Raw genomic sequence first — 27302 nt, 5'->3', positions numbered from 1 at the left:
ATCTACAACACATTTTATTGAATTTATCTAGATTATTTTATACAATATGATAATCAAGCCGTTATTAGAACTGAACGGAAATAAACACTAATAAATCAAAAAGGCAAGCCAAATATAAATGTTTTGTGATGAAATATGAAATGGGGTTTAACGTCCTACTGTTCTGCTCCTATGCTGGACTAATGAAGACGGGCATACAGTATACAGTGTGCTATGAGGGAAATTTTGCCCGGGCAGCGGCACTATCGCCTACTCTTATATCGAATTCCAACTACCAAGGGATCTTTTACGTGCACTCTAATGTATACTCGGGACCTCGGTTTTTCGTCTCATCCGAAGGACTAGACAGCTGTCATTGTCAGGCCTTCCGTCCTGCATCACTGACAAGGGGGAACCACGCCGGAAAATCTGGATGAACTTTCTCGGCCAATGCAGGGATCGAACACCCGACCGCCAGCCTAGCGAGACAGCGTCTTACCTAAATGTTTTGTATAGATCTTTGGTCCGGCAATGACTCGACCAAATTTATGAAATGAAACGGGGTTTAACATCCTACTGTTCTGCACCGAAGGAGCTAATATATAAAGGATTTTACGTGACCACTGATGTGGACACGGGGCTTCTGTTTTCGTCCCATCTGAACGACTAGACACGAACGGCTCTAGCAACTGCACGATTGGCAGGCGGAAACTTTCTCGGCCGGACCTCCTGGTTAGTGAGCCACTGTGGCCCCACCCAGTTTATGGCGTGGAGAAAGGAGGAAGTAGATTTTAAATGTCTGTGTTCATATAATACAGAATTAATTGTCTTCTTCCGTTTTAGATATTCATTTCTAAAATATAATAATATGCGTGGTACATTTTTTAAGGTGTAGAAGAAATTAAATGAGATTAAATCGGGATAATAATCGAATACACGCTGTGAAAACAAAGCAATCTGTAGAACCAAAACATGACCTGGTGATCTTTTTGACTATTTATGGAGTTGGCTAGATTTGATTTCAAAATTGATCTTGTAATTTTCTGTAGCCAAAATAATCAACCATCGGCGTCTGTCGTTAACCGGAAATTGTTCGACATTGGAGAATATGACCTACTCTGTTTAATATTCAACAAAACATCAAAATTCAAAGGAATATTACATAACCATTCGTATAGCTAGAGATCAAGCGGACTCTTTCTCAAAAGAGGGGATAATAGGATCTGGGACATCGCACTCCTTGATTCTCGAGGATACCAGAAGAATAGTTAAATCATAGACTATATATTTCATTTATACATTTATTTGTAAGTAAAACTGGATATGGTGAGAAATAAGAAAAAAAAGGCGAGAATTAATTTATTATATAATCTGTAAAATAATCAGCAGTTACAATTTAAAAATATATATATACTTATACATGTATAACATATACAGATAGTATTCCAAGAAAGTTCAACATTTTAAATAAAATTAACATTATTTGTCACGTGACGTGATTGAGAGGCGGGGCCGTTTTCAGTGTGTACAATTTGTCGATACGGGATGTGCTTTTACCATAAATGTCGAAGCCTATAGGTACATTCTAAGATTATCTTCTGCTTACTTCTCTTTCCGCTGTTTAATCCCAAAGTCTGTAGTACGTGTAAGTCTCTCACTGTTATCACAACTTCTATTCGCCCAACAAAACTATGACCCCTTTCATCTTTCAATAATCAGACAGCAAGACGCGGACTGTCCGTTAGGGATCCCATTACATGTTTGTCCTATACGCGCCTCGTGGATGTCTTTCAGGGAAACCAGTATTTTTCTGGTAAGATTGGGTTTCTCTACTTTACATATGTACCAAATTTGCCATACATTTATTTGAAATAACCACCATATACTGTAAATACTTTCGACGAAATGTATCTTTAAATGTCAGGATATAAAAGACATGAACAGTAAAATCATTTAAAAGTAAGTAAATGTTATAATGATTAATAAAAAAGGAGAATAAATTAAGCAATATTATTACTAAAAGCTTCTATATAATAGTTAAATTGATCGCCTTGGATATATTAATAAAACTGGTATCTCGAACGGCTCTTGGAGAAACTTAATTCTAGTCCTATACGATTATCCGAAGCTCTTTGTTAGTTTTTTTTAATTCAAAATGAAATGAAATGAAATGAAATGGAGTTTAACGTCCTTTTATTCTGCTCCTATGCTGAGCTAATGAAGACGGGCATACGCCATACAGTGTGCTATGAGGGAAATTTTGCCCGGGCAGCGGCACTATCACCTACTCTTATATCGAATTCTAACTGCCAAGGTATCTTTTACGTGCATTCCAATGTATACACGGGACCTCGGATTTTCGTCTTATCCGAAGGACTAGACAGCTGTCCTTGTCAGGCCATCGTCCTGCATCGCTGACAAGGGGGAACCACGCCGGAAAATCTGGATGAACTTTCTCGGCTTCTTACCCACTTAGCCACGTGATCCCCTTTTTTTAAATTCAATTAAACGGTCTGTTTTCGTTATATTTCTGCACACCATGTCTATAGGCCGCGTGTAGAGAACCATCCCGGTTCATTGCATTAATTTGTCATTTTTTAAAAAATAGAGATAAAATGCTTACTGGTTATAAGCAATTTTGGAGTACTTAGTATTTTGGACTGAATCTCCAAGAAAAATAATCTGCTTGGTTTTTGGAGTTTTTTTTGGTTTTTTTTTACAGCAATTGATTTTGGCGTTTGATTTGCAACATGCGTGAGGAATGAGGATGAAAACTGAAACTTGATCAGGATGTAAATATTATAACATCCACCCTGTTTTGTTAAACTTATCTAGTTTCCTTCCCCATACCCGTATTTCATCTCGTTTTCGTTAATTAGTATCGTGTAACAGTCGGCATACAGATGTGTTGTTATTTTGTTGCCGGTGGTGGTAAATATTATGGGTTATGTAAGTCGACTACTTTGTCACTATATTATCAACCTTTTAATAATAGACCCTACTGATAGTTAGCTATACGTATTAATTTAGAAATATTACAATTTAATCTGCATTCACGCAATCTCTTGGAATAACATTCCTTATTTCTCAATAAGACTGAGTACTATAAACACCATTTTGGATGCCAAATAATTAAAAAAATGAGTTTTCAAGCGCATTATTTGGTAGATGTGAGAGTTTGTTGGGTACTGTAAACTGTACACGCAAGGATGGGATTTCATGGTATATAGACCTATTTGGACACACCGAAACATTCCAAAAAAGCATTTTACTAATGCAGCACTTTCTTGTATCGTAGAAAATATCCGGATCAATCTTTTTTGAATTCAAATTTTTTAATATCGAATGAATTTGAGAAATTATAATAGGACTGCACAAATATTATTAAAAAAATAAGATAAAATAAATACGAAAATAACAAAGCAAGCGATTTTGATCTAAAAAATTATTATATTTTAATATAATAATATTTTAGATCAAACTAAAATTTACCCCTTACCCTAGCCCTAACCCTATTCCTACTTACAGTGGAATCCGGTATCCTTTTAAACTGATTTCAACTTGGAAACTTGTGATTAGTACAATGGAACTTTGGTTTCGTGGCAATTTCCAACACATTTCAAACTAACATGTGAATTTTATGTACGAGGAAAGATCATGCTTACTTTTTCTAAAACACCCGATACCACTTATCACAATAACACGAATAAATGTTTATTGGTTTACGGTTTCTTTAGGGACAAAAAGTCAGTTAATACGTGTTTTGTTGTTTAGAATAAAACATTTAGTCTATTATTATTTTTTTTAATCCCAAGAAAGAGTTTGAAAATTTTGTAGTTTGATATTAGTTCATCTCATTTTTCTTTTCAATTTGTGATTTTCCAACAAATGTGTAATTCATATCAAAGTAATAATTAACAATTTAAGATTTTTCTTTGGTATACTGAACATTTTCATACTCTTCTTGTCCAACAACTATATTAACAGGACCTGAAATAATACCATAACTACACTTAGGACCAAGATTAAGATTAGTTTAAGATTAAACAGGATCTGTTTAAAGTGAAAGCGATCCTGGAACAATTTCGACCGGAGAAGATAAGTTGCTAAGAAATGAAATCTACACAAACAACATCTAAATATTATGATGATGTCTATGAAAGTTAGCATATTGTCAATCTTATAAAGGGGCTTCAGTGTTTACTAAATACTAAAATTGACCAAAATCATAAAAAATAAGTAATTTCCATCAATTGTTACAGTTCGATACACTTCCTTGCTACATATAAATTTCGATTTGAAATAGTTGAATTTGTTCGGTGTTTGTTTTGTTTTGCTATTAATCAAACGGATTCCAAAATAATGGCAAATGACAAACACTCTTAAGTATCTAAACAATGCATAAAAAGACAGTATATTACACATATATATGTTAAATTACGATTGAATAATAATATTTTTAAAAATGTAACATAAACAATTGTTACGCTCGTTTGGTGTAATCGCAATCTGATTAAAATACAGATCTATATTTCGTTCCGTTTTTTTATACTTTCGATGGCCTACACTTGTAGTAAAGACAAGTAAAACGAGATTTTGAACTATAAAAACGAAACGAAATAGGATCTGTGTTTAACCAGATTGGTGTAATCGCTAAATAGAATTCATGTTATTAAAATCTAGATGGTGTTATATTGAATTAACCAATCCTCTTAGATTTGGGTAACAGATAAATTAAATTTGATGTGTTGATTTGTTTTTACATTTAATATCTTACACTTCATAGAAGCCGCCAGATTAACCAAAAATTAAAATTAACAGAATTCTTTTTTCGCTTAATATTCAAATAAAAAAAACGTAATGGTACAGAACGTTTTCCATCCCTAATCGAAGTCACATATCAACTCAATGAATCAAATCGTTTTGCTCTTTTAAAACCTTTACAGAGACAATAGCCAGAAAATATTAGTTGACATATAATCAGGCAACCAAATTAAAAACAACTGTATATGGTACTCGTGACACAAAAACATTCTGTACCTCGACGAGAATGCGAATCCTGGGTCCAAATCCTAAATTTTCGTTTCCATTACTTAACTAAAATATAATATAAAACACAAATTTATATGGAAAACAATCACTGGGTTTATTTCACACTACAGTTTCAACAAGTTCCTCTTGTCGTTCTCAAGTACTTACTTGAAAACGACAAGAGGAACTTGTTGAAACGTAGTGTGAAATAAACCCAGTGATTGTTTTCCATATAAATTTGTGATTTATATCATATGTTCAGTTACTAAATGCCGTATAAGGATTTTAACTAAAATATAATAATTTGCAACAGTTAAATGCACATATTGTATTATATTAAATCATTTTCACCACAACTACATTGTTACAATAACTCAAATACTTATTTCGGCTTCTAAGAAGGTTTCGTGTAGCTACTCCCATATTATTGTTCAAGTAATTGGTTACCTGTGACCAGTCAATCATCATATTTCCCGCCATTATTTTATTTAGCGCTACGAGAAATTCTAACCTTTTGATTTCCTCCATCGTAAAACGCCCCAGGTTACACTAAGTACGACAGCAACTAATACAAGGGTTACCGCTATTCCTACACCAACACCAATACCGATACTTCCACACCCACAATCATTAGTAACACTTGTAGTTTTCTCATTTACTACCAATGTGAAATCTTTCTGAAGGCTCCTGCCGCCCGTGGATAAATCTGCTTTGTATACACCACTATCTTCCATGTGCACGGTTTGAATAGTGAGGGTTGCATTATTATGGGATGTTGTTTTAGTGTTCCTATAGTTAGTCATTGAGACAAACGTTGTATGCCCAATCTTCCGACTCCAGACGATCTGTGGTTTAGGGTATCCCACAAATCTTACCACCAATGTGGTGTCAGAACCAACATTCGTCACAACAGTTGTCTCGGTATCGTCTTTTAGTTTTACGGGACCTATAAAGAAATGTACATAAAGACATAATAGGATGTCAGAAAATGAATCATACGCCCATCAGCATTTTAGTCCAATGTGTTTATAAAGGTTTTTACCAGTATTATATTTTGGATTTTTTTTTAAAAAAAATTCAGAATACCAGATACTTCGACTGACAGCCGACTAATGCCATCGTTAAACAGATAACGGAGCCCAACACCTCTGTTAAATATAACGGCAAGTTAACGGGGCTTCTAGCAACAGACTTTCTTTTCGTTAAAGATAACGATCCGTTAACTGCATGTTAAAGAGTCGTTAAAATTTAACGGAGCTTTGAGCAACCGGTCCCGGGCATGGTTAGTGAGCTAACATTTTACTCAGTGAACCACCGTTTCTCACTAAATGAATAAATCGAGCATGTTTTAAAAATGAATCCCAAAATCTCTGGTATGGAGCTTGACAGATCGTCGGACCAGTTTGAAAATGACTAAAATTCGTCGAACTACTAAGAGGAAAACGCAGACGATTTATCAATTTGTCGCATGACGAACGCAGCAAATTTTATTTGAACAAACCCAGGCATCATCAAGTTTTTAAAATTGCAACTTATTTGAACGGGAATGTTGTTTCTTTTTAATCCATGCTGGCGGTCCAACCATACGAATAACCACATTAAAGGTATATGTACTTGCTTCCAACTAGTATTTTTCCAGTCTATTCAGTGGAAGTTCCTTCATGCTGGGGCGGTTCAGCCGAATACGTAACCTCATTAAATAGAGTGGGGACCCAAAGGGTTAACCTAGCTGAAAAGTGTACCAATTTTCTCTCCGATATGGTATCAATGCATGCATATCTGATATCATCAGAATGTAAGTCTGCCGGGTTTCTGGTGGTGGGTGTCGTATTCCACGCCCAAAATTTCATGCCCCCACCCCCTACTAGTCTAGATTAGCACAAAAGGGAACCACATAAAAATCGCACAGCAGTGTACCGTACATCTTCAGGTATTACAAAAACACTCTGACAGACATTTCTAGTGGTGGGGTACCCCTGACAGAGCTATGTAATTGCCAGACATTTGTAGTGGTGGAATTATCTAATTTCCAGATCACAGCTAGGCTAGATTATCTGAAATCTGTACCACCTAATTTGGAGTTGTTCAGTACCACGACAGGAATCATGAATGACCACTGCCTGACAGTTTGTGTGGTGGGTTACCCCTAACAGACATGCCCAAAATGCCACGGCCCCCATTTAGGACAGATTAGCCGGTACTGTTCCCGTGGTCCAAAAAGTTAAAAATTGTGCCAGGATGCATAGAAAACTAATATCTAGCACATATGGAAGGGGCGATAAATTGCGGATTTTTAGTCCCATAAAAAGTTTTTTGCCCAAAAATCAATTTTTTGCAACCGCAGTTTACCTCCTCTTCCATACGTGCGAGGTATTAGTATTCTACGCATCCTGGCTAAAAATTTAATTTTGCGTAGGGGTCTTTAGCAGTGGGAGAAAACCGCATGAGCCAGAGAAAACTCTCAAGGTTGGACAGGCGACCCTACTCCTTGTCACGTACAACCGGGGAAACGAAACCACGCCAGTTGATTCAATGACAGACCTTATGATACAACGCACACGCGCTAACCTTTCGCCCCCACCCCAACCCTACAGGGGAGAACGGTCAGAAGAAAACTTGAATTAAATGAAATACGGTACTTACATTTAACATTGAGTGTTAACATCTCTGGGTTGGCTGATCCATAACCATTTGATGCTTCACATCTAAATTCATGATCAAAGCACCTGGCCTTTATCGGCCAGCTATGATTTGATGCACTCTCATTAGACGATGATTCTCTGTCAGAACCAGAAATTGTGATTTTTTGAACCGGTTCAGTGCTTTCACATTTAAGCTCTACTTCCCCCCCTTCATCCACGTTAATAGAGGTAGAATATTTTACGCTGTCGATGAAACCAGTGAAAGTTACAAGTGGTTTATCTGAAATAGTTCAACAGATGAATTATCATTAGGCATTGTTCCATGTTTATTAGGAATAAGTAAAGAATAAAAAATGTGATGCAGTATTAACTACATTAGATAGTATGACCATATCATGCCCCGTGAACGACACTCGTTAATAACAGGGGCCATGGGTCATTACCGATTTTCATAAAGAGAAAGGGGGATCTAGATATAAAGCTATACCGTTGGTGAGCCCGGTTCAAGACAAACCGGACGTAATTAAAGCCCAAAGCGCTAATCAAATAAGGTCGCATCATGGTAGTAAAAAAATAACAACACGGGGCCATTAAATAGAATCTATCTTTGCAATCGCGGATTTTATGAGGCTAATTCTGAGTCCAGAGAGAATCAGGTCAGAATTCTTTTAGGGCCCACATCCACGTTCTTAATTATAGCTTGATAGTTTGATTTACCTACTTTCAAAATGTGAATAAAACTGGGACCAGTTTATTTTACTGTTTGATACAGTCTTGTGTATGTCTGTCTGATACAGAGCTGTCTACTTTTCTGTTACTGTGTGTATATGTCTGTCTGATACAGTCCTTTCTAAACTTACCTGTAACATTAATAGCTATATCTCCAACGACGGAACCCCCATGTTTACAAGTCCAATTTCCTTCATTTTTCTTTTTAATCACGGACTGGAGTTGCACTTGAGTGGTGCCCTTTTCAATATTGAAATCATAGGAATAGTGTGTTTGGTCTATTGTTTGAATCTTGTGACAAATTCCAGCACAATATGGTTTCGAACATTTGAAATATTGGATTCCTTCATACAGCCACTCAACTTCCTGTGTTATTTTGCCGATGTTGCAAGTTATTGTCACCGGGCTGCCATACATCACTTTCTCTGGTGATTGAGTCACACTTAATCCTGAAATTATAGTGCGCCCAAATGTCAGATTTTGTACATGAACATACAACACTTTACTTCGCCCCGACTTCAAGGCTCAGGTAAGATCTACCATTTTCAGACCAGCTGCCACATAGGCAGTTGACGTCAAATTGGGTTATGCACGAAACATAAGAGGAAAACCTTGAGTTTTTATTGGCTGTTTAACATTTTATAGATCATATAAAATACGGAATACAAAACCAAAGGGAACGCAAAGCTAACTCGTTCTGACGCCCTCATGACGGGTAATCAGTAATTTAACCACCATAAGGGGATTGGAAAAGAGTCAAAGAATTTTTATAGCACCATTTCCACAAAGAGTGCTCAAAAGCGCTTTACAATAGACATGGTACAAACATACATGAATGTAAGTAATAAGTAAGACAATCACAAATTTTAAAAATAAAATATAAATCGACACTGAAAAGGTGTGGTTGTTAAAGATAGTATAGAGTTAACAACGATAATCTCTTTTAAGCGAAGGAGTTTTAAGACTAATCTTAAAACTTGATAACGTATTGATGCTGCGAATAAATACCGAGGTTTATTCTACAACTTTTGGGCTGCAATCTGAGACTCTCTTTCATCATAAGATGTCCATTCTTCTCCTCAAGGAGATACGAATCATTAGAAGACCGCAACGTTACTGTCGACGAGGTTGATATAGAAACTTAAAACCTTTATGACGGTATAAATCTGATTACGTATAAAGGCCCATAACGATTGTCTTCTGGGTTTCTCTATCCATTGTGCTGTGCTATTTTATATCATTTGCATGCTGGAATGTTCCCTTTTCACCTGTTTTTGCGACGAAATGCCTCAACATGCAAAAGTTTATCAGTGTTACTACCTACCTTGTACAGATAGAGTATAGATGTGAAGAATAACATATAAACGTAAATATTTGATCCCGAATTCCAACATTTTAAATACCTGCAGTCTACTGAAAGAAAAACAAGAAAGGGGATATCTATACTTAAAAGAATTAAGAATATTGAATAAATAGCGTTTTGGTCTTCCATCTAACACTAAACAATTCAGGGCCCTGTTTCACGAAATTTTAAATAAAGATAAAATCCAAATTTTAGTAGATACTTCAATTTTGATTGGCTAAGCACTAAAATAAATCTAATATTATCCAATCAAATTACTAAAATTTGGATTTTATCTTAGTTAAAATTTCGTGAAACAGGCCCCTGAATAGTTATTTGCCTTTCCCTTGGACTCAGCTTTGGTGTTGGGAATCGGCTATACCTCTTGTAGAGATATAGACTTACTTAAAGATACATTATAGGAGATTAGATAAAGAGCTGGCAGTTCTCACTATAATAGTTAAAAACTAGATAGGGTAAAGGGAATTTGCTGAAAATTTCAGTCAAATTGATCCACTCTGAACCGAGATTTTAGCGATTGAATTTTCGGCCTAGCCTCGATCATCATTAGTCGATACGATAAAAACATAGTCTCGATTATCCATTTCATGATTAAATCATGAATGGAAGTCGAACAGCAAATCGGAACCTAATCCAATAAACCTCGCAGGCTAGCGATGACATCGAGAATTGATTATGGCCTGTCTAATTTAATTAATGTCTATTTCATAATTTAGATCAGGCTTAAAGAAAGACCTGCAATGGGCAGATTTAGCTCTTGCATAATGTATGTTTAATAGACTACGAACTAAACATATCAGAAATTTATCGGCTAGTACGTAATCGAATTTAGTAGACCAATAAAAAGAATAATTCACCCATATTTACTGTCCAATTGTAACACTGACGATAATGTTCATCGTCAGTTGTCCGAAATATGCATATTCACAAAACTCGTAATAAAAAGTCATACAATTAGTAGTCAACAAACGTTTCAATAGGTCATAAAATAATTCACCTCAGTGAACTTAATCATTTAAAAAATAATCCTTGGTAAAGACATATACATATAAATCGACAACAAATAGTCAGGATTTAGTAGGTTACATGTAATTTATACTCCCTACTTATTCAAGCCTAAACTATATCCTCTAGAAAAGATTTTTCTTATTTGAATTTAACAAAAAAATAAGGAATGAAAGGCATTCTTCAAATGGTAATCTAGATGATTAAATAAGAAAAACCATGGTTAGGTATAATCTTGACCTCGATGTTCATGGATAGAAACGAGTCATTCTTCAGCAGCTGATCGGCGTTCTTAGACAGAAAACGACGACGTCATGAAATCAATAGAAATGTAGATGGCGTATTATTCATTAGGAGACTAAAGTTCTTTGAAAAAAAAAACATAACGTAATGATATAAGTAGAAAATAATAGTAAAATGACATAACCTTATAAATTATAAAATAGACTTACCCCAATAAAGGCTTTTAACAGTTAATGTTATTCACCACAATGCAATTAGCCAAATGACACAAAATGTAGATAATACACAGTTAGTTAATGGAACAAGGAAGCTATCACATTATATCATCTGATTGGTTGCTAATAATATGAAGAACCGTTCTCGACCTCAATACTGCCTTATAGTTCTAATGTTAAATATCAATAGTAATTGGGCGGGGTTCTATTTCACAAAAACTTTTAAAAGCTAAAATGATATACTGGATTATTTATTTAATTTGTGTGATACCTCTTGAAAGCAATATTTTAAGTACTAAAATTCGAACAAATCTATTAGCTATGTTAACTGGCATGATATCAATTGTGTTACGGAAAGAGTAAGGGCTGCCTGTATCGTGCACGACAACCGCCAGTGCTTATTGCTACATCAAGAGTCAGTTCGGACTTGGATAAACTCATTCCCACCATATTTTATTAGCGATATAATCCCGAATGAGAGAGAGGATGATGGATGGCGAATGGTTAGCGCGTGCGCGCTGTACATATCATAAGGTTTGTCATAGAGTCAACTGGTTTCGATTCCCCGGTTGTACTTGACAAGGAGTAGGGGCGCCTGTCCAACCTCGTGAGTTTTCTCCGGGTCCTCAGATTTCCTCCAACTGCTAAAAGACCCCTACGTGCAATAAAATTGAAATGACTTGTTTGTGTCGAGTGGACGTAAAACCACATTTCTCTATCTCTACGAAGGAGAGATCGGATCAGCTGTCCAATAAAGTGCAATGCGATTAACCATGTATCTATTATTCGTCATTATCACCAATTGTTTAGACATGCGCTCCCAAACGATACGTGGTATTAGATGCTCTAGAAAAAGTAATGCTATCACCCATACCCTGCCGTGGGCATTATTAAAAGTCCTTTAGGTTCAAGTAGCCACGGTGGTTCAGTGAGTAAGATGTTGGCTCGCTAACTTGGAGGTCCCGCCTTCAAACCCTTCGTTTGCCGAATTTTCCAGATTGGTTTCCCCTTTTCAGTGGTGTTGGACGGACGACCTGACAATGGACAGCACATACTCGTTCCGATGGGACGAAAAACCTCGGTCTCGTGTACACATTAGCGAGCACGTATAAGAACCCTTGACAGTTGGAATTCGATATAAGAGTAGGTCATAACGCTTAGACAAAATTTCCCGCATAGTACACTGCATGTCGGAGCAGAACAGTAGGACGTTCATTTTAGGAGCCCTAAAATCGGTATACTAGTTGGATTTGCTTTACTAGAATGCTTTTCAATTGAGTTTCATTTGGAGACTATAATCTAACAAATGCAAACGCCGCACTGATTCAGTAAGAAGCTGGCTCACTAATCACTGCATTTGCAACTATGTTTGAAGGCATTGGTAATTAAATTCATTCGTATTTCCGATATGATGTCCTTGTACTTGCTTTGTTTTTTTAGACAATAGTTTATTCGAAAATTGAAAGGGATTGAGGAAAAGACTTAGTCTATATTATGATTTCTTTCTTAAGTACAAGAATACATATGGATAATGTAAAGGAAATAGGTGAATAAACAAAAAACACAATGCAATGAATAAAGCTGCGTAGTGTCAAGTGTCAAGTGTCAAGTTTAACCATAATTAATTCCGGATATTCGCATTGACTTTTAGTCAACAATAGGAAATAATTCAGTCAAAAAATTAAGGAATATCACCAAAAGCGAACTCGCCCAGACAAACGGATAGACGGACAGATGGACAGAAGGGAGGAGAAAAAACTATAGTCCTCCCCTTAAATTAGCAAAATATTTACTTTAATTTTAAATACTTAAAATATTGTAATAAGTCAGTTTCGTAAAAGAAATATATAAATATATAATCATTTAAATAATCTTTTATAATTATTATTAACCAACTATATCATATTGCAACTAAAATTAAATTCCCATACTTTCATTAATCTTATAAAATTATATAGTCATATCAGATTAGGAAACGCTAAACATTATGGAAATGAATAACCCACCTCCTATTTCTATTTAAATCTGTTTTTTTTTACTGTAGTTGAGCGAGGATTTTTAATTATCTATCATATAAGATAATATGCTCATATAAAATACGAACACACTGAATCATATAAAATTATATACACATATAAAATACTGTCAGTAATTATATAAAATTATAACATTTATAAATATCAATATAGATATAATAAGGTTCATGATCTCAGGGCCACAATGCTTCACACCGAATTTCAAAATAATCTATTAAAATATGTTGCTTCTGTCGCGTCCACAAGATTTATAATAACTTTCATGAAATTGGGAAAAAAGCTTATTGTAAAATCAAGGGCCAGAAAAATTCCATGAAAACTGCCCCATCTATATATCTTGCTTACAAGTAGTTTCGGCAGAAATTTAAAACATATTAATCCGTATCTTGTCGTATCATAAAATTTGATGACAACTCTGACCACTATCTTGCTGACAAACATCACCAGTAGTATGAGCAGGTTTCTACAAATGGGATGTAACTCTACAAATATTGTACGGATTCAGACGATAAGAAATAGGGACAGATGTCTCATCATAATACTTAAGTTTCCTGACAGTTTCAGAACAATCGGACGAAAACCCTGGCCTCTATGCTGCCAAGGTAGTCGCGGTAGCTCAGTGAGCAAGGCGTGTGGCTCACTATCCTGGAGGTCAGGACTTTCCGTCATGATTCCCCCTCGTAAGTGGCACAGTACGGATGACCTGGCAATGCACAAAGCATAGTCGTTCGGACAGGACGAAAAACCGAGGTAAGCGCTTACGTAAAAGGACCTTTGACAGTTTAAATTGGATAGGGGATTAAAACCCATTTCATTAATTAATTTCTATCCTGCCAACGAGCATTATATGAGCATTATACAAGCAGCGTGGACGGGCTTTGATAAAAGGGGCATAACTCTACAAATATTAAATCGAATTCTAAGGAAAAAATATATACAATAACATCCGATAAAAGCTGCAGTCACTATTGCGCTGGTAAGTTAGGCAGAAAGGAAAACAGTGTTCCTCGTCATGTCATAAATCAAGCTCACATACTCTGCCCTTTCCCCATTTTCAGGAAGCTATTTGAGCCCATGTAATAAATCATTGTAGATTCAACTTTAAATTAAAATATGTACATTGGCATTAACCAGATATAATTCTTAAATTTTCAGTTTTAAAAATTAAATAATGTCTAATGATTATTATCATGTAGTAATATACATCAAACATCAGTAAACAAATACCAGGCGACGTCCTGTTAATTAATTTGCCACAAACTAGGTCATTTCGGGACTAAAATTTGGTTCAATTTTATTTCAATAAATCACTTTCGCTTTATTCACTTAAAATGTGGAAGGAGACCGGAAAACTCGGAAACAACCCACGAGGTTGGATAGGCGACCCTACTCCTTGTCACGTACAAACTTGGAATCGAAACCACGCCACTCGACGCACACGCGTCAAACCATTCACCCCAACCCCTTATCACCCACGGACTCACCTGTTTTAAAACAGAACAAAACTCTCTTACCCGAAATAAAACAACGCCGCTAACAGGTGTGCCTCTGTTGGTTTATACTTATCACTAGAAAAACAGTTCCAGAAATGTCAGAACTCGTTACCGGTAAAGTTGTCATGCTATACGGGTTATTTTAGTACTATGAAAGGTGCGCTGTTTAATATATTGAAGTGGTTAAACAAATAGGTGATAACCAGAACTGGGCTAAGTAGGTATTTTGCAAGATTCAACTTTCTTAGACTAACTCACTGACAATTCCTGCCACCATCGATTTCTGGAAGTAGGTTACTGGTGTCCAGTCATCTCGTTCAGAGATTAGTCAAATGGAATAAACAATATTGATGAAAACGGGTGCTCAAACGAAACAATTACCTAAAAATGGTAATTGCCTCGCCCTAATAGCCGACCTATCTTAACGTTTGATATAAATTAAACAACACTATTGGCGTTCCTAGGGAAGACATCAGGCGGGATAGAGACATCATTGACTTTCCTAGAGGGACGTGCAGCCGCCTCGGCTTAGAGGTCGGAATACGGACATCACGCTGGGATAGAGACAACATGCAGTGTTACTAGAGGGACATACCTTTAGTCGCCCCGGCTTAAGAGACCGAGGGAGATCACCGGAAAGACTTAGAAAGAAGAGCGTAACACCACAAAACACAAGCTAAGGGATAGGGAACTTATGTTTAGTTTATTTTTAATGTCAAAGGCGTGTGTGTGAGATATATAAACGTAGGTATACCAATAAAGTGTTCCAGAGTTAATTGATCATTGAGTAAAAGATAGGTTGCCAGGCAACAAAACATACGCCCACAGCAGCTAATTCGTCCGGGGGCGAGAAGGGTTGAAGCATATCTATTCTTTTGTAGCTAATTGGGGCAATTTCATACAGATCAGATTATAATTTTCGTCCAGAAGTAATTGACGGAAATTGCTAAATTTTCAATAGGTTTCTTCATTTCACTAATTCAAATAATGCATATAGAGTTCATACATATCGGATGATAATTTTCGTCATTCGAGCATTGACAAGATTCAACAATATGAAACAAGAGCCATAACTCTAGAAGTTATTATGGGAAATTGCTGAAATTCAAAAGGCTTCTTCGTTTCACTAATTTAAACGATCCATATAAACTTCATATAAATCAGATGATAATTTGTTCATTTGAGTGTTCACAAGATTCAACAAAGTTAAACAAGATTATAATTTTCGTCCAGAAGTAATTGACGGGAATTGCTAAATTTTCAATAGGTTTCTTCGTTTCACTAATTCAAATAATGCATATAGAGTTCATACATATCGGATGATAACTTTCGTCATTCATGGTTTCATCAATTTAAAAGACGCATATAGAGTTCATACAAATCGTATAACTTTCGTCAATCGAGCATTCACAAGATTCAAAAAGTGAACCAAGGGTTATAACTCTAGAGGCTTCTTCATTGCACCAATTCAAATGATGCAGATAAATTTCATACTGATTGGATGATAACTTTTGTCGTTAGACCGATCACAACATTCAACAAAGTGAAACAAGGGCCATAACTCCAGAAGAACGGAAATTACTGAAATTAAATAGGATTCTTCATCTCACTGATGTAAACAACATATAACAGTTTCAAAACAATCAGATGATAAATGTAGTCTGTAGAGTGTGCACAAGAAATTGTGGACGACGGACGTACATACGTACGAACGGACATACGTACGAACTGCTACTGAGCAGTAGTGAATAATCGCTTGTGTTGCTACGTCCGATGTAAACAACGCACGTGCTATCGAGCGGCAATACTCAAAAAACACCGAAAAACACCGGTAAACAACCGGAAAACACCGGAAAACTACCGGAAAACACCGTAAAAACACTAAATACCGGAAAACACACTAAATACAAGAAAACACCCTAAATAGGTAACCCAGAGCCTGGTCCTCTGTTTGCAGGTAGTTCGGGTTAGGGTTAGGTTTTTCCGGTGTTTTCCAGAGGACCAGGGGGGGGGGGGGGGGTTAGGGTTAGGTTTTTCCGGTGTTTTCCAGAGGACATGGCTCCGAGTTACTTATTTAGGGTGTTTTCCGGTAGTTAGTGTGTTTTCCGTTATTTAGTATGTTTTCCGGTATTTAGTGTTTTTCCGCTGTTTCCGGTATTCAGTATAACATGGTGTTTTTCGGTAGTTTTCCGGTGTTTTCCGGTATATAGTAGAGCCCCTAACGAGGCCGCATGATGTGATTTCACACGTAGACCTATAATAGACTTAAACTTAAAAGTCAGTCACCTTCTACAGAGTTAAAAGAAGGCGTTCACATTACCTCTGTGAAACAAATTACATGTATGAATATGAGAGTTGTCAATGACAGAGGGCAATGCCTTGGACGTTGTATGGATTGTCGGCGTATAAAAATGATGGACAAAATGAAAACAAATTTATATGAAACAAAATATAAGGTCCGAATATTTCATTGCAGTCTTTTTCGATCATCTTTTCGTGAGAAATATTAAGTCTCTAACTCAATTTCATCCACAGTCTTCGACATTGCAAATACGACTTATTGGTCAATTTAAATCAACACTGATGCTGTTATATCTCACCGTGAAAAGATGGGCTTCTGATATCATAAAGTAAGATCTTTGTAATGAAGCGACTCGATGAACGAGGCTAAACATATTCAACAGGAGAATACTATCGGTGTAGACTGGAATAACTAGACACCAAAAGACGGTGATTCAATTTGGACTCTTCGCGTATTTCACCGAACATAACTGATTAGAAATTAGAGTAAAACAGAAACTATTGAATGTGAATCAGTTTATTACATTCATATTACATTATTATTATGCGTTACGACCCATTTATGTCAATTTCTAGGTGCCAAAGAATAGAGATTTAGCTCCTATAGATTGATTTGGTCTGACGTCAGTATTGTCATAAGTGTCCTTTTCAAATGAATTATAAGAAGTATTGAAGAAGACTGAAATTAAAAAAATAAATAAATAAAAAAAACAACAAAACAGCATTATTATTAAATATATCAATTGAACAATTTAGTCGTAAAGATCACAACGATGAGAGAGTATTAGGTATATTATATTAAAATCTATGGAGACTCGTTTTGGGCAGAATGGATAATTAAAGGGACCATCCCGATTTTAACAGTGTATCAGAAATAAAAGTCCGGGTACGTAATTTAAACACAAAAATATAGAGGAATAGTGTATTTACCTTGTCTCAAAATATTCAGGCATTTGGACTTGAAAGTCAAAACCGCTTATCTGGACACGAAACCTTTCTAAGATTTCGGGTCAAATATTTCGTTGGGTGACCTTATAATCTATTGCCGTTCCTTTAGCGGTCTATACAGTGCTTGACCCACAGGTTATACTTGATACCGAAAGGAAAATATCAACTACACTTTATTTTTATAAAATAAAAGTCTCCATTTCCACATAAAGACTGACAGGTTTGAGTTGTTTGAGTTAGTTACTCGGCCCTAAGGTAGAAAATTTTAGGGGCTTTTAACACAAAACTAAGCAGTTTTATTCTCCAAAATATAATCGAGATTGACCCTTTAATACTAATATATGTGCCTGTATGCTGGTTTTTGTTTTTTTTGCATGAAAATCTACAAAAGAAGCAATTACCTGATGGACTGTTTTGGTTTTTGTCTTGGTTGTTAGTTAGTGATGCTAGAAATAAAAATCAAAGTAAAGCGTGAGGTGAGTAATATATAGAACATGGCGCTCAGAGGAGTTTCACATTGTGCCCTAATATCCCAGCTTATATACACGAACAGAAATGAAAAAGGGGTTTTAAAACGTCCCAATGTTCTGCTCCGACTGGGCTAATGGCTAATGAAGACGGAAAAATTGACCATGCATACACAGGAACCTCCATATAATTTTATGTAGTCATCGGGGTTCTGGAAATTCTCAGTAATTACAAAAAATATATTGATACCCACTTGGAACTGCATATTTTATCTCGATCAGTTGAAACAAACAAATTAAATCTGAGTAAAACATGATCTTTAGTTCAGCCCCCCCCCCTCCCAAACAAATATACATACTTATATTAATAGATATCCATATAAGAATTCGATGAATGATTTGTAAAAAAATACAAAAAAACCCCAACATAATTTGCTGCTAGGTATTAAATATATAATATTATAGATATAGTTATATCTACCAGAAATATAAAATATGGAACACTAACCTCTTTGGAATTGTTTATGCGTCTTTACCTTCTACAATTAGATAAGTATATATAATACTGAGCTTCAAAAAACAATATTAATATATTACTGATTGTCAGTAAATAATATGAGTATATCACTCAATGTTAATAAATACTACGAGATAACAATAATACATACATGCTTATTAGTTAATTAATTGTGAAATCTGTTCGACATTACCTTCATTTGTACGTAAATTCTGTTAATGTATTTTTACAATAATGTTATATTGTCATACAAAATAAGAATATTATTTGAATTATTTTAAAGGAATAGCATAGATAAAAACGGATAAAAATTTTCTACAGTGTTAATAAGATATCGATTAGCTATATCATGTTTTAGGAAAATTTCATCTCATATTTTATACGCTCTTTTTTACTTAAAAGTAGCTCTAACTCAATATCATCCAAAGTCTTCGATATTGAAAACACGAATTATTTGTCAGTTTAAATCAACATTGATGTTGTGATCTTACCGGAAAAAGATGGGCTTCTGATATCCAATATTTAAGACAAAATAAACATTTTACTATTGGTACACGAATCGTGTACCATAATGTGTTTCAGCGCCATTTGTAACAAGGGACTCCAAGAACGAGGATATTCCAGAAGTCATGCGCAATAAATACTATTGGTGTAGACTAGAATAACCAGACGCTAAAGATTGCCATTCGATTGAGACTTCTGGCGTATTTCGCAGAACATAACTGATTAGAAATTACGGTAAAAACAGAAATGATTGAATGTAAATCAGTTTATATATATTCATATTACATTATCAAATGCGTTGCGACCCATTTGTGTCAATTTCTAGGTCCCAAATATTAACGATTTAGCTCCTTTAAAAGTGTTATTACTTGGTATATTTATACACTCTTTTTCACTTTAAAATTGTTATTGCTTTGAATATTTGATAGACTCTTGTTCACTTTAAATTTGTTATTGCTTGGAATTCACTTATTTTCATAGTTCGAATATTTTATGTGATGTTCTTTACATCTCTTACGTATACTGCTATTACGATTAACTCGTCATTTCCAGTTGTCTGGAATGAATTCAACAGAAATGATGTGCGTCACACACGAGACGATATTTGTTTACTCTTTCCAGAACACAAGATTACAATTTGAACCAGCATCGATTTGACACGTTCCAGTTGTACATTGCACAATGCACATACTATTAGACACAATCTGATGGGCAGAAATGGGAATAATCAAAAGTGTGTGCTAACTTCCAATGATCCAAGAAATCCCTCTCGGGTCAAAACTGTACGGGGAGCGAAAGCTTGGGGTTTTGACGGAGTGGGTCTATTTTGATCGGCCTATAAAATTTGTCCCCTGAGTACAGTAGAATCTGTATTGAGCAGCCACCCAAGTGAATTTTCAGGACTGACCTCTTAATGGGAGTGACCTCTTAATAAAATCTTATATTAAGTAAACTATCCTTGTTAGACCCTCCGTCCTGAACTACTGACAAGGGGAAACCGCGCTAAATAAAACACATTCTATTTATCGGTGTTGTAATATCTACACTGTCGTATTTACCTCTCGATTTCAAAGTTCTACTAACTAGCAAATTCATGCCCAGTACCAGAAGAGTGATTATAACGCCTACAGCGATACCGATACCCAATCCAGCGGCGCTGATAAACCGCTGTGTGGTTGCTGGACACCATTCTTCAGCTTTAATTGTAGAGTTATGTGGCTGAACATTCACTGTCCTATTCTCGGAGTTGGATGTCATTACTGGATTTACGTTTAATGTAAACCTGACCTCAACTTGTGATGATCGTCTGTACCAGGCGTGGCTTGGTTCGGGGAATCCTGAGTAATGCACTTGTAATCTAACCTCAGATCCAACAGTAGCATTAACTGTTGTGTTGCTTTTATCGAGTAGCAGTTTTACTGGACCTAATTAAACAAAAAATAATTTTAAATAAATTCTCAACAACTGTTAGCAGGAACTTTCTATTTTTCTTTATCTACAGTTCAAATGATAGACAACCTATATTTAACAAAACATTTAACAAAAACCTGCAATTTTACTTACTAACTAATGTAAAACAATCGTGTGTTGCAATGTACGATGGCTGATTTAGGACACGCAAAAAGTTGAGTCGAGCGCTCGAGATAATTAAGTCCCCCGCTCGATATAATACAATCGAAAATGTCTCAACCGATGTTTTAAGCTGTATGATTCTGTGTATCATTTAATGATAAACTTGCAGAATAAAGATATATACATTTGTTCGTTTTTACAGCCCACCCAAAGCTGCAGTGACGGAGCGGATTCCAACACACACCCACACACGCACCCACACACACACACACACACACCCATACCATCTATAGCCGAATACATTTCAAAGGCACAGCCTACATAACAGCTATGTTATTACAAATATAAGCTCAAGTATACCTCAAAATGGGACTCAAATGTATTTTATAAGATTTACTACTGTTGTATCTACTGTTCATAACAATATTAACGTTCAAATTACTTATTTATTTGCACAGTTAGTAATACATGTCTTTGATACTTACACTTGACAATTGTTTTAGATTTATATATATAATTATCTCTACTGTTCAGTAATTACTAACATCGTATTTATATGTAATTATGATACTTACACTTTATATACTTATACATGCTGTGAATATAATTACTACCATAACCATTATATACTGTACATATAAACTTGTAATCCAAACATTGAACTATTGTTGATACAGTAAATGTTCTAGATGTGGAGTTGGTGACATATGTTAGCTTTCCTTCTCTATTCTGACTATATATAGAAACATCTACTGGTAAAGACGTAGCACTGGATACAGTACATGTAAATATTACATTAGTTCCTACAGTTATATTACTCCTCCTAGGACTTGATTTAAAACTAAGAATGACAGCTCCTTCTAAAATATACATATAAAAAAAACACGTTCTAAATAGATCTACATACTTCATGGACGTACTTTTGCATTGTATACAAAAATCAAATCATGCAATTAATATACTCATTCCTGCATTATTATAAATTCAATAACTTTTCAGTTTAACATGTCCTGTGAATGCCTCGCAACCTTTATAAGCTACTACCATCAACTTGTAGACATTTACAATATTATACCAAGTTAAAGTGATATTACATAAAATACAACTGAACTTTTTATTTATTTAAAAAATGAGAAATGTAATCAGATGTTCTGAAAAGAGTCAAGAATTGATTTTATGTTCATTCGATGGACTTCTTGTATTAACACACTAAAACTGGACGTGGACCTTGAACGAATTGTTGGAAATAGTTCTAAATAAACAATTTACGTTTAATAAGTTGAAAAGTTGTAAGGGCGAATCATTTAGGTAGGTGGGCCAAATTAAAGTATGGCTGAAATTTGTTTTAAAAAAATGATGAGATTGGTACTGTCGGGGCCAAATGTATGTAATAAACTATCTAATTATGTTCTTTAAAAACGATTTAAAGATGCATTATGTAAGAGTTAGATAAAGAGCTGAAAAATGAATATGTTGAAAATTTTAGTTAAATTAGTTTATTTTGATCGAAGTTATGAGTGTTGGAAGTAGTGTATATTGTTTACAATCACAGCAATGAACAAACAAGACCAAGTCTCGAATATCCGGTTTGTCGTTAAATTTTTAAATGTCGCGAGATTTATATTGAAGCAATTAAATTTAGTTGCTGTTAGCGGCCATTCAAATGTCATCTGATTCGTCGCCGTATGAAGAAGGCGACAAGTCGACAGAATCGACAAAATAATCACGACAACACAATCCGACAATTGTCACTTTAATTTTGTTGTGCTTTCGACTCTATTCTGTCGTATTCACAACCCGAGAAGCCAACAACAGGACAACAGGATAGAATACAATTTTGTTGCCTCGGATCGCTGTTTTTTTTTTCAACACTAAGCTATCGAGCAAGCAAAGGACGTCAAGTTTTTGAAACGAAGTAGTCTTTAAAAAAACGCCTCGCTTTTTCTGATCATATTTTATTTAATTTAAATTGACTATCGTATTGTCGCCTTCAACTATTTCACAGCACGATTTATTCACAGTATTCCCTATGCTATGTTTGTTAGGAGTCCAATCTTTTAAGAGATAACTTTTTTATAAGTTGCAATATTTAATTGTACAATGAGATTAGGGATACGTTTTTGATAATCATAATTAAGTAGGCCCTAGTTTGTTCATACGGGATGAAAACACTATGTTTTAGCGTGGTTCATAGTTTCTTTAGAATGTAATACTAGGATGAATTGGTTTGGATCACTCCTATCTTTTCAACTATGTAAACAAGAGTTCTCAATGGGATTTCCAAAATAAATGGTCGGATTGTTTAATGGGGCATAAAGAACAATCTTATCCTAATTCAGAATTAAACATTTTCAATTAAACATTTTATTTCCAAAGATTTATTTTTAATATTATAATCTTAATTCATCTTCACAGTACAAATAGATCACCAATTAGATCGCCAAATGACCAAACACAAACCCCAACAATGAAACGTCGTAGACATATACAAAATAAATTCAGCACACCAAATAATAATCATTATTGTAATGAATATATCATACGACCGCGCAGAGTGTCACCATCCCTTTGTCGGTCATGCATGAGTTATTTTCACACAATCCATCGTCGATTTATTAATTCAATTCTATGTGCAAATTCCAAATCAGCCAATTTTAACATATTTATAGTCATATAATATAATCTTACCACCAGGGTTGACATTGTAACTAGAGCTGTCTGTACCATAATGACATGTCCACAAGCCTTCTAGTTGCTTACTGAAAGGATATATTCTAACAGTAGATATTCCAGCTGTTGTATTGACGTCATAGTTAGTACGATGAAGGTATGGTGATGATGTATTCAAAAAACACAGACCAGCACTATATGGTGATATACAGGAGAAATAAGTTATTCCTTTATAGATCCATTTAACCTCATCAGTTACTATACCAATATGACAGGTTAATGTAAAATAATAATTATATACTATTTTCTCCGGTTCGCTGGTTATAGTTATTTCACCTGCCATACAAATTTTACCAATTATTATCTAGCGGATGTTGTCAATTTAATATTTCTTGACCCCAATTTCTAATTCGAAAACTATTTAGCTCAATACAGACACCTAAAATGGTTTTGAATCATAACATAGTCTGATTTTGGGAATTCTGGGTATTCCCAAACAGTAAATATAAAACGAAAGTTGTTTAAAAGGCTCTGAGTCAATATCAAAATCGGTATCTTAAATCATGGTAAAGCAAAGACAATCCTAAATGTAATGTTGTACCACGCAGAGAGATAATGGGTTCCAAGAAGAAATTCTCGAAAAGTCCAATATCTTCTTGTAGAATGTGGTACCATTCTGGAACTCTTGTGGAGACAAAGCCCACACAAGAGCCCCCAAACCTTGCCATAAATAGTGTGGCGATACTAAGAGTAATAAGAGCCACCACCACCTCCCGTTCCCCAATATTTAGTCTGCAACCATTGTCTTAGACTTAGTTGAATCTAATATAAAGCCAAAAGACAGTTTAAATATGGGATCATTATTCTGATAATGCACGCATATTTAGATCAATCTGATTGTGCAATAATCAATATACAATGTTGGGATAATTGGGACTATATAACTTGCGTCAAAGTGAACAAACTTACCATAAAAACTATTGAATTAGTAATGTTAAATCCCACAGCTGTTTGATAAATTAATACTAACCTTGTGTACCCAATACAAATATTATTGTAGCTGCCACACAGAAAATTACAAGTGTTGTCATCTTGGACATTATTCTTCTAAAATATGTATAATAAATAAATGAAGAAGCCCCCGCAGCCCCCCACCCCCCGTTCCGCGGCCCCAGCTAATGCCCCTATTAGTTAAATTTCACGATACTAAGTTGAAATTTTACGATACTAAGTTGAAATTTCACGATATTCAAGTTGCTAAGTTGAAATCTCAAGATACTAAGTTGAAATTATTAGTTTCCGTTTTGCCATTTAATCTTTTACTATACCGAATTACGCTCACACAACACTTCCATATCCCATCATAAATAATTGAATAAGGTCTTTAGCATTGAAAACAGCGACTGGACGGACGTGTACCAATTACCATTTAAAAGGACACAAACCTTCAATGGTTTCAGTAAACAATATTTCACAGAAAAATAGTTATAACTACTAATGATGCATTCCTGTAAAAAATAAAATACGTTCTCTTTGCAAACACCAACAGAGACACTCGACCACTTATTTGTGGTTAGATCTATTCCATAAGGCCAACTTCAATTTTGGTCATTGGTCACGAAAAGTAAACAGGGCCAGCGCTAATCCAAACCCTAACTAACCCTAATCCTGGACCTGCCGCTTACCCTAACCTACAATCCCACCAACAATCACGTGCCCTAACCTTATTTACAGCTCAGCGACCTTGACGAAATCCTTAAGTTGGACTTAAGAAATAGATCTGTCCTTTACAGAAATTTGGGAAATAGTAGAATCTTGTATTCTTGAAATTGTTCGAATAATGTAAAATTTAGAATTAGGTCGGTGAAGGATCTTACCTTATAACACACATTTAACCATAAATTGGGTGGTATTGTCCATTAAACAAATAATATCTATGTTAAAGTTTTCAGGAAAAATGTATTCAGAAGCAAAAGATTGAAATACTGAAACAGTTATTCCTGAATATGGAGAACACAACAAATTCGAAACTAATGTGGCTGACTGGTACAAGTTTTTCAACAGCGCAACCTATCAATCTAAAAGTAGACATGTGACCTTTCCCTGTTGCATGTTGTCTAGCACGCGAAGCAGACGACTCTTGGCTGTACCAGTGTTTGTATCGTATCACCATCGAGGTATCAGACGCTATACACAGACGCTGCATGGTGATGGTTTAGTCCATTGAACAAGTTAGTCTCCAAATAGACCCTTTAATTAAAGATCTCTTCGAATGAAAATATGAAAGTCGCATGTACTTGAAGCCAGTATTAATCTTTTAACACTTTAGCGAACTGACCACCAATCTGAATAAAAGTGGGAGGGGGCGGGGAGTTGGATGGCCAATGGTTAGCGTGTGAGCGCTGCATCATATAAGGTCTGTCATTGAGTCAGCTGGCGCGGTTTAGATTCCCCGGGTGTACGTGACAAGGAGTTGGGTCGCCTGTCCAACCCCGTGGGTTTTCTCCCTACGCGCAAACGAATTATTGAAATAAGATTGAACAATATGTTAGTCCCGAAAAAACTTAGTTTTTGTCAAGTGGGCGTTAAGCCACATCTCTCCCTCTTGTTCACAAGGCGGGGTGACTCCGGAACGGAAAGTCACAGAACGCTTAAAGGTACTATGCCGATTTGAGTCTTAAAAATGAAGGTCCGATTACGTATAACATTTAAGCGCCAAAATGTAGAGTAAAGGTGTATTTACCATGTCTCAAAATTTCAGCTCGAAATATTGAGTCCTTTGGCCGTAAACGCCAATTAAAAACTGCTTATCCGGACACGTAACCCTTTTACGATTTCGGGTCAGTGTTTTCGTTGGGTGACCTGATAATCGATTCCCGTTCCTTGAGAGGTCTATACAGTGAATGACCCATGTGCTGTACTTGATAACGAAAGGTAAATTTCACCTACGCATTATATTTATATAAAAAAAATGTCTGGTTTTATCCAGACACCGCATAATACAGCTTGGGACACCGGTCCCCATTTCCAGATGAATGAAAACGTATCACAAATATTGAGTTATTTGCTCGGCCCTTTGGTAGGGGATTTTAAGGGATATTAAAACAAAATTAAGCAGTTTTATTCTCAAAAAGATTATCGGAATTCGCCCTTTAATGTCAATAGGGTTCATTCTCTCATCCCCCTTCCCAGCCCATGCTTCCTGCCACATCTGAAAGAATTCCGTTAAAAGCTATATCCAGTATCGCGTCCACAATGTTTTCGGAAAAAGAGGATAACGATAACTCCGCACAGGATAGTCACAGAATGCTGAAAATCAATAGTGTTCATTCTCCCATGACCCCAATTTTGAAAAAATTAAAACTACAGACTCTATCGTGTTCTCAAGGTTATGGGCAAAGGAGAGTGGGTAACCCTGTAACAGAAAGTCACGGTACACTGAATATCGATAGGGCTATTGATGACCACAATGCTTCACATCAAATCTGAACATAAAAATCCGCTGAAAAGGGAATGGTAACGTCACCGCCCCATATCCTACATAACTTTTCGTAACCAGCTGAAAACGGCTGGGTATGGCGCTAAGC

General features: G+C 35.6%; 2 protein-coding genes across 7 annotated transcripts in view; both read right to left on the bottom strand.

Moving 5' to 3' along the window:
- Window positions 1-25755, bottom strand: part of LOC126825071 (uncharacterized) — a 40151-nt gene extending 14396 nt beyond the window's left edge. The window contains exons 1-8 of one of the 5 annotated variants that reach the window (XR_007681774.2): window positions 25593-25755; window positions 25161-25223; window positions 23734-23804; window positions 21621-21905; window positions 20532-20897; window positions 18961-18991; window positions 18387-18431; window positions 17539-17716 (exon numbers count right to left, since the gene is read on the bottom strand). The gene's annotated coding sequence lies outside the window, so the exon portion shown is untranslated. Of the gene's footprint in view, window positions 1-17538; window positions 17717-18386; window positions 18432-18960; window positions 19023-20531; window positions 20898-21620; window positions 21906-23733; window positions 23805-24745; window positions 24818-25160; window positions 25224-25592 lie in introns of those variants that run through there. The other 4 variants (XR_008788445.1, XR_007681773.2, XR_007681775.2 and 1 more) reach the window with 4 other exon arrangements.
- Window positions 1324-12667, bottom strand: LOC126825072 (uncharacterized). Of its 2 annotated transcripts, none has more exons than XM_056101597.1 (6): window positions 11202-12667; window positions 9706-9794; window positions 8513-8830; window positions 7654-7932; window positions 5522-5956; window positions 1324-3969 (listed from the first exon to the last, which is right to left on the bottom strand). In XM_056101597.1, the coding sequence occupies exons 2-6, from the start codon at window positions 9773-9775 to the stop codon at window positions 3902-3904; spliced, it is 1170 nt and encodes a 389-aa protein (XP_055957572.1). In that variant the 5' UTR covers window positions 9776-9794; window positions 11202-12667; the 3' UTR covers window positions 1324-3901. The 2 variants fall into 2 exon arrangements, with proteins under 2 accessions (XP_055957572.1, XP_055957573.1); XM_056101598.1 differs by having other exon boundaries at window positions 9706-9791.
- Window positions 25756-27302: the final 1547 nt, after the last annotated feature.

This window comes from Patella vulgata, chromosome 6 (assembly GCF_932274485.2).
Source record: "Patella vulgata chromosome 6, xgPatVulg1.2, whole genome shotgun sequence".
In the NCBI taxonomy this organism is placed as follows: Eukaryota; Metazoa; Mollusca; class Gastropoda; family Patellidae; genus Patella; species Patella vulgata.
Note: the sequence above shows the minus strand (reverse complement) of the source record. Positions and strands in the feature narration are given on the sequence as shown.